At 39.6% G+C, this 8,226-nt stretch overlaps 1 protein-coding gene across 1 annotated transcript in view; it reads right to left on the minus strand.

Moving 5' to 3' along the window:
* Window positions 1–8,220, minus strand: part of cwc25 (CWC25 spliceosome associated protein homolog) — a 24,080-nt gene extending 15,860 nt beyond the window's left edge. Inside the window, exons 1-5 of the mRNA XM_043674839.1 lie at window positions 8,090–8,220; window positions 5,497–5,733; window positions 3,786–3,855; window positions 1,853–1,956; window positions 1,217–1,286 (exon numbers count right to left, since the gene is read on the minus strand). Coding sequence (XP_043530774.1) covers window positions 1,217–1,286; window positions 1,853–1,956; window positions 3,786–3,855; window positions 5,497–5,733; window positions 8,090–8,124 — 516 coding nt within the window. The 5' untranslated portion in view covers window positions 8,125–8,220. The remainder of the gene's footprint in view (window positions 1–1,216; window positions 1,287–1,852; window positions 1,957–3,785; window positions 3,856–5,496; window positions 5,734–8,089) is intronic.
* Window positions 8,221–8,226: the final 6 nt, after the last annotated feature.

Consider the following 8,226-nt stretch of genomic DNA (forward strand, 5'->3'; position numbering starts at 1 on the left):
GGTTCAGAAAAGATTTACAAGGATGTTGCCAGGGTTGGAGGATCTGAGCTACAGGGAGCAGCTGACCAGGCTGGGGCTGTTTTCTCTGGAGTATTGGAGGCTGAGGGGTGACCTTGTAGAGGTTTACAAAATTATGAGGGGCATGGATAGGATAAATAGGCAAAGTTTTTTCCCTGGGGTTGGGGAGTCCAGAACTTTAGGGGATAGGTTTAGGGTGAGAGGGGAAAGATATAAAAGAGACCTAAGGGGCAACTTTTTCACGCAGAGGGTGGTACGTGTATGGAATGAGCTGCCAGAGGAAATGGTGGAGACTAATACAATTGCAACATTTAAAAGGCATTTGGATGGGTATGTGAATTGAAAGGATTTGGAGGGATATGGGCCGGGTGCTGGCAGGTGGGACTAGATTGGGTTGGGATATCTGATTGGCATGGACAGGTTGGACCAAAGGGTCTGTTTCCATGCTGTACATCTCTATGACTCTATGACTAAGAGACAGAACAGAGGTACAATTTCAAAATCATTAGGGACCTGGTCAGCCTAAATCAGAGTTGCGTCAGCCAGGCAGAAAGTAAAGTGTGGTGGATGGAACCTCATTAGAAAAGTCAGGGAATGAAATGATTGTGACACTTGTTTTCCATAGGAGATTTGATCTGTTATACAAAGATTGTTGCACAGTTCCAACATCACTAGATTAGTCATCAAGAAGTCCAGTCTGACACTCTGAGGACACAAATTCAAATCATTCTATGACAGCTAGTGGAATTTAAATTCAATGGATAAATTTGGATTATGCAGCATGTCTCAGTAACAGGGACCATGATACTATTGTCAATTGTTGTAAAATTTATCTGGTTCATGAATGCTCTTTAGGGGAGGAAATCTGCCATTCTTATCTCAACTAGCCTGTATGTGACTTCAGATCCTCTGCAATGATTTAAGTGCCCGAGTGAAATTAAAGACAGGCAACAAATGTTGGCCATGACTCTCAGAGAAAAAAAAAAATCAGTCAATTGAATTTGCTGCAATCATGAAAGAATGATGATCAAAATTCTTAAAATTTGAAGTGGTTGTGATCAGTAACCTCTGCTAGAAGCTATAATACAAAATACAATCATCAAGTGTCACATTAAGAGAACCATTTCATCATTAAATACTTGTGCTCTCAATCCACTCAAAAAAAATTAGAGAGTCAGAAATAGCCACGAAGACAAACCTTTAAGCCATACCCAGGCAGTTTCTTTGGAACAGACGTGGATGAAGAATTGATACACTTTTCATGCTTTCTGCAAAACATTTAACAAAGCAAAGCAAGCATCACTTTTCTTATAGGAAGGAAAAGCTTTTTTTCAATACCTGTACTTCAATGCAAAGTTGCTCGGAATACGTTTTCTAATAAAACAGGGCCTCAACCTCAGATTATTGTGAACTTAACTATAACTCTGCAAATTTTTGCACCTTCATTAATTCAGCTAATTAACAACTTTGGACCAGTATTCACCACTCTGGTTAAGTTCTGCATTTCAAACCCTCACTGCTCATTCTGGGAAAGATTCTCTCTTGCTGCCTCTGGTTCTTCTGCCATTCACCTCAAGTCTAGTTAATCAACCCTTTAGCCAATAGAAACTATTTCTGTCATGTACACTTGAACAGAGTAGTTTACGATTCAATAATCTCTGCTCATAGAAGAATATCCTTAAACTTCTCCATGTAACTATCATTCATCATCCCTGGAACAACTATAGCAACTTTCATAACCTCTACAAAGTTTGCATGGCCTACCTAAAGTAAGGTGCTTAGAATAAGACCATTATTGCATGGCTGGGACAGTCCTTATTCATTGATCCCTTACTTTTTGTGATGTTCATTGTCACTTGAGCTGGATCGTCGATGCTTTTTGTGCTTCTTCTTCTTGTCCTTTTTCTTTTTATCTGTTTTATCCAGGTTCTTTTGTAGCTTTAAAGAAGATCAGTCATAAACATTTTTATTATAACAAATTTCTTTGATAATGGTTAAAATTTTTTTTTAAAAAAGACAGAATATTTGTCGGAGATTTTGTGGCAGGGGACCCAGGTTTCAGTCCCACCTGCTTCAGCGGCGTGCAATGACATCTCTGAACGGGTTGATGAGAAACGAGGCTTTTTTAAAAAAAAAGATTTGTAGGACTGACGGAAATGTGTCAAAGGAGGTGGATTAACTGGAGATCTTTTACAAAGAGCTATCTTTTGTGCTCCATGATCTCAACAGTTCATGTTCAGGCTTGTGGATTTGTTTGAGCATTAGATGTTTGTAACAAGCCCTGGTTAGGGTTTGCCTAAAAACAAGTCTTTGCCTGATTGTAAATACAGACTGTAACGGCTTCTCCCATGCTACAGATTTACTAAATAAAAGAATAAAAAGCATTAGATTTTATTTAACACAATAAATCCCAATTGCTCAGCCATTCAACACAACCTTGCATAGATTCAAGCAAAGTGACCAGAAATATCCCAGAATCAACCTCAGTTCTATGCAGCGATCCCCCTCATGATCACCACATGGCTGAGTTGACAGGATGAGAATCAGATAAACAAAGATTCAGCTCCATCTGAGATACACTCTCTGAATGCCCACTTTCAATATCTAAATCCACATCCAAAGAATGGCATTGTGGAAAATGCAAGGAAGCAGCAGCAGTGGAAACCCATCGCACTACAACACTTTCAAGGCACAAAGGGTAAAAATATCAGCACAGGAACTAGTAAAAGTGAAAGAAAGATGCAGAAGAATGTCATAACTTTCAACAAATTATAGAACTGTTCTCAACACCAAACAAAAACTAATTTTTCACTCTTTGTGGCATAAAATGCAAATGTAAATATTTGTTTTTTTTGGGAAATAGTTTGCCCAATTTCCGCATGTTTGTATTCAATCTAAAGACTCAGCTGCAATATTAAAATTAAAACTCAAAGTATGCAGGTGGTTCACTAGCACCAGGAAGACAAAACATGATTTGATGAGATTAGTTTTTCTTCTTTTTAGGTATTCAGAAACAGCAAATTTTTTGAGAAATTGTGACCTACAATACTTTTCGTTGTTCCTTCCTTTTCTTGCCTCTCAAAAATGGAAAATCAGTTCAATTTACTTGAGGAGACTCCGTGTTCTCCTGTACAGTACCTGTTTTGAATTGAATAGATGAAGGAACCAAGAATTGAAGTTGAGACCAGCAGAACAATAAATATGGATTTGTTCAGTAGACCCGTTGGCCTCTCCTCAGCAGTACATAAAATACATTGTTGAGAATGACAAAACAGAAAGAACTACGATAACTCTAAACTAAAGCATTGTATAAATGGGGTCTCAATGGGAGGCAGCTGCAGATCCTGTGCTTTAGTCAAACAGTCTTCTGCAGGTTGGAAAAAAGCAATTCCCATAAAGTTGTGAAAGCTAAAGTTACAGTGACAAGAAGAACAGGGATGTAACAGAAAAGGGGAGAAGACAGTCAACCCAGGATCCGGGATCCTGAAGAAAAGATGCATTGGTAAATAAAGTTCCATCTTTTGATCAAAATATAATTCACGTCACAGCTCAGTCACATTAATCATTTAAGGGTGTGTGTATTTATTTATATTTGTGTTGCTGTTATAATCAGCTTGAGGCAAAATGAATAAATCCTACATAATTGCTCATGATTTACCTGTGGAAAGAATCACATAAGTGATCAAATCAAATACATGCAATGGTCAGTTGTAAGTCTGAAGGGACACAGGATGAAAAAAAGTTTAGACTGAATATGTTACACTTACTATCTCTCTGATCATTTTCATTTTCATGGGATTAGTTAAAACTTCTCTCTTTTTCTCTTCTTCACGTTTTCTGAAAGAGTCAGTTTATAAAGAAATCAATACAAGTAGTTTCTGTTAATTAAGTCAAAATAAACTGATTAAAGCGATTAATCTGGAAGTTACAGGATTCCTCAGTTTTTACCTCTACTCCCCAGTCCATCTCTAACTCCACACATTCTAATGAAAGAACAGGATATCCTCTTCCGCGCATAAGAGGTCTACAAATGTATGCTGTAGATGACATGACATCTGCAGATGTTCCCTTCCCTTCTATGAAGGAAGTCTTCATTAGGTGAGACCAAGAATCCAAAACAGGCATGAAATGCGTCCTGCTCATATCTTGCAGCGTGCTAAAAGCTAATAGCTTTTCTACCACCATTTCTCTCAATACTCTCCAAAAGACAAACTTCAATTCATGTGCAGCTCACCTACTGAAATAGCCAGGAACAGTACTAAGGAGTTTACTTCATTGTCAATTTCAAGCATTTCATTTTTGTTTTCAACTACACACCTACCTTTGGAATCTTCTCCAGTCTAAATGCCGAGCAACATCTCTGACATCCTCAAATTCTGGATTCCTGTGTATCCGTAATAAGAACTGATCCATTGTTAGTGACTGTGCCTTTCTGCTGCCCAGACAATAGACAATAGGTGCAGGATTAGGCCATTCTGACCTTTGAGCCTGCACCACCATTCATTATGATCATGGCTGATCATCCTCAATCAGTATCCTGTTCCTGCCTTATCTCTATAACCCTTGATTCCACTATCCTTGAGAGCTCTATCCAACTTTTTCTTAAACGAGTCCAGAGACTGGGCCTCCACTGCCTTCTGGGGCAGAGCATTCCACACACCCACCACTCTCTGGGTGAAGTAGTTTCTCCTCATCTCTGTCCTAAATGGCCTACCCCTTATTGGAGACCAGAACTGCACACAATATTCCAGGTGCAGTCTCCCAAGGGCCCTGTACAGCTGCAGAAAAACCTCTTTGCTTCTACACTCAATCCCTCTTGTTATGAAGGCCAGCATGCTATTAGCTTTCTTCATACCTGCTGTACCTGCATGCTTGCCTTCATTGACTGGTGTACAAGAACACCCAGATCTCTTTGTACTGCCCCTTTATCTAACTTGACTCCATTCAGGTAGAAATCTGCCTTCCTCTTCTTGCCACCCAAAGCTCTAGAATTCCATCCCCAATTTCTCTCCTCTTCAAAGATGCTTCTTAAACTCTTTCTGTTTGATTACACTTTTGGTCACCTGCCTCTGCATCTCTATGTAGTTTGATGTCAAATTTTGTTTGCAAGGCTCCCGCTCAGTGCATTTGGATATTTTGTACGTTAAAGCACGTTTTAAATGCAAGTTGTTGTTATGAAGTCCATTCCAACTGATCCCCAGTACCATACATAGGGACTTGTCAAGAGAGAAAATCTCTTTGCATCACAGTGAACTTCAGGATTTAATTTTCTAACCTCACCCCACAAAAACAGAAGTTGACATTATCCACTGCAGTTCTGCAACGGTCAGCTGAGATTAGATAATACAGCACAGAATGAACATGTCCAGTAAGTTTGGGCCAGGACCATCTCAATCTGTATATTTCAATTCCACCACTTGACATCTTAGGTTTTATCGCTGAGTTGACATGTGTTGAGTATTGAACTACTTCTCCTACCTGATCATAAAGAGTGGATCTTCCCGTATTTTAGATGCCATATCCAATGCAGAGTTAGACCCCGTTGCTGAAAAGATGGAGCCAGGCAGCAGCCCAGTGTCAGAAGAAGGTCCAGACTCTTCATCGACCATCTTGTCTGTAGCATATTTGTCAATGGGTCTACCCAGCAAGTATTCCTCCTTGTTCACCATACTGCCAGGCCCTTGATACATCCAATCAAGCCTGTCTGACTTTTTCCTGCAGATAACAAAAGTCAACATCATGTCAATTTTGCAACACAAAGAAAATTGAAAAGACAGCCGTATGTTTCCTGGGGGCTTTTGAAGCTTTCTTTATGTCAAGGGACTGTTCCACCGTACCATGCAGGAAACACAAATAAATTCAATCTTGAAATTAACGAAAATGGTAAGATCACAGAATTTGTAAAGGAGGTTATTATGCTTTCATGGGACATAGACATCACTTACAAGCCCGGCACCTGTAGCCCATCCCTAAATGCCCTTAAACTGAGTGTTTTGCTGAGCCATTTCAGGGGGTAATTAAGAGCCAACCATATTGATGTTGATCAAAAGCCACATCAGGATGATAAATTTCCTTCCGTAAAAGGACATCTGTGAACCAGATAGGTTTTACAATAACTGATGATAGTTTCATGGTCATTTCTGAGACTAGCTTTATACTACAAATTTATTAATTTGAATTTAAAATACACCAGCTGCTATGGTGGAATGTGAATCCATTTCCCTAGACCATTAATAACAAAAACATAAATTACTGGAAAAGCTTAGCAGTTCTGGCAGCATCTTTGGAGAGAAATCAGAGTTAACATTTCAGATCAAGCAATTCTAAGGAAGGATCACTCAACCCAAAATGTTGTCTGATTTTTCTCCATAGATGCTGCCAGATCTACTGAGCTTTTCTGGCAATTTTTGTTTTCTTTTCTGAATTACAGCATTTGCAGTTCTTTTGGCTTCCTTAGACCATGATTCTGGGCCTCTGAAATATTAGTCCAATGACATGATCGTGAGATCACCATCTTCACTTTTCCCCCCATTCCGCTCATCATGCCTGTAAGAAAGAGCTGTCCAATTAATCACCCCCTCCTCAGTTCTTTCGCCTCATCCTACGATTCCTTTTGGAATGTAATTTAAAAATCTGTACTCTGGATACCAATCATTCTGATAGTGGAAAGAGCTTAGCCTTACTTAATCTATCAAAACATTTCATGATATTTGATATCTAGATCAAATCTCCTCTTAACATTCTCTGCTCAAAAGGAGAATCCCTTACCTTTTCAATTGCATTTGGTCCAATTATAACGAATCTAATTTGCAACCTCACCTCCTAATATTCTCCTAAAGACTTTCGAGCATAGCAAACAATACTCCAGATTAATGGGACCCTTCAGATGCCTAAGCAGTGATTTATCTTTTTTGGACTTAACTGCAGATCACAGGATCATAGAGATGTACAGCATGGAAACAGACCCTTCGGTCCAATTCGTCCATGCTGACTAGATATCCAAACCCAACCTAGTGCCACCTGCCAGCACCCGGCCCATATCCCTCCAAACCCGTCCTATTCTAATACCCATCCAAATGTCTTTTAAATGTTGCAATCGTACTAGCCTCCATCAGTTCCTCTGGCAGCTCATTCCATACACGTACCATCCTCTGCATGAAAAAGTTGCCCCTCTCACCCTAAATCTATGCCATCTAGTTCTGGACTCCACCACCCCAGAGAAGAAACTTTGTCTATTTATCCTATCCTTGCCCCTCATGATTTTGTGAACCTCTATCAGGTCACCCCTTAGCCTCCGGCGCTCCAGGGAAAACAGCACAGCCTGTTCAGTCTCTCTCTATAGCTCAAATCCTCCAACCATGGCAACATCCTTGTAAATCTTTTCTGAACCTTTTCAATTTTACAACATCTTTCCAATAAGGAGACGACCAGAATTGGTCTCAATTAGTTTCAAAATGTCAACATGTTTTTAACAGAGAAATACAATTCTATCTGACCATTAGATTGACAATCAGAAGTCATGGATTTAAAGGTATTAACAACAAGCACTAGAGGGGATCCAAGGTGAATATCTTTCACTTAGGATCTGGAACCCTTTGCATGAATAGGTCATGAAAGATAATTCCGTAAATAGTTTTAAAAGGGAATTGGATGAGAGATGAGGCTAACAAATATATAGAGTACAGAGAAAAAGGTGAGACCAAGCAATGTTACTGTCAAATGTCCAGTGCATGTACAACAGGCAGAATGACATCTTGTGCTGTAAGAGTTTATGATTCAACAGGTGTTACAGTTGCAAGGTAGATAATTATTTTAAGATACTATGTTTTATGCAAATTTGAAAGACAGACTTGCATTTATAAAGTGCATTTCATTGATCTTCTTTGCAATCTAAAGGAATCCAAAGGAATCCCAAGGGATCCCAAGGGATCCCAAGGGATCCTCTGCATCCATCCAGAGAGGCAGATGGGGCTTGAGTTTAACATCTTGCCCAATATTGCTCTTTTGTTTTGAACTCCTCCTGTTTCCTATTTTGCAGACCTCTCAAACCTCAAACACGTCATCAACTTACTTAAGAGCACCGCTATCCTCCGCATAGCGCTGCATCTCCTCTCGAGCTCGCTCCTCGCGAAGCTCCCTCTGGAGCTCCTCGATCTTTTTCTTTTCTGCTTCATGTTTCTGTTCTGCTTTCCATACACGTTCAACATT

This window comes from Chiloscyllium plagiosum, chromosome 33 (genome assembly GCF_004010195.1).
Source record: "Chiloscyllium plagiosum isolate BGI_BamShark_2017 chromosome 33, ASM401019v2, whole genome shotgun sequence".
Lineage (NCBI taxonomy): Eukaryota > Metazoa > Chordata > Chondrichthyes > Orectolobiformes > Hemiscylliidae > Chiloscyllium > Chiloscyllium plagiosum.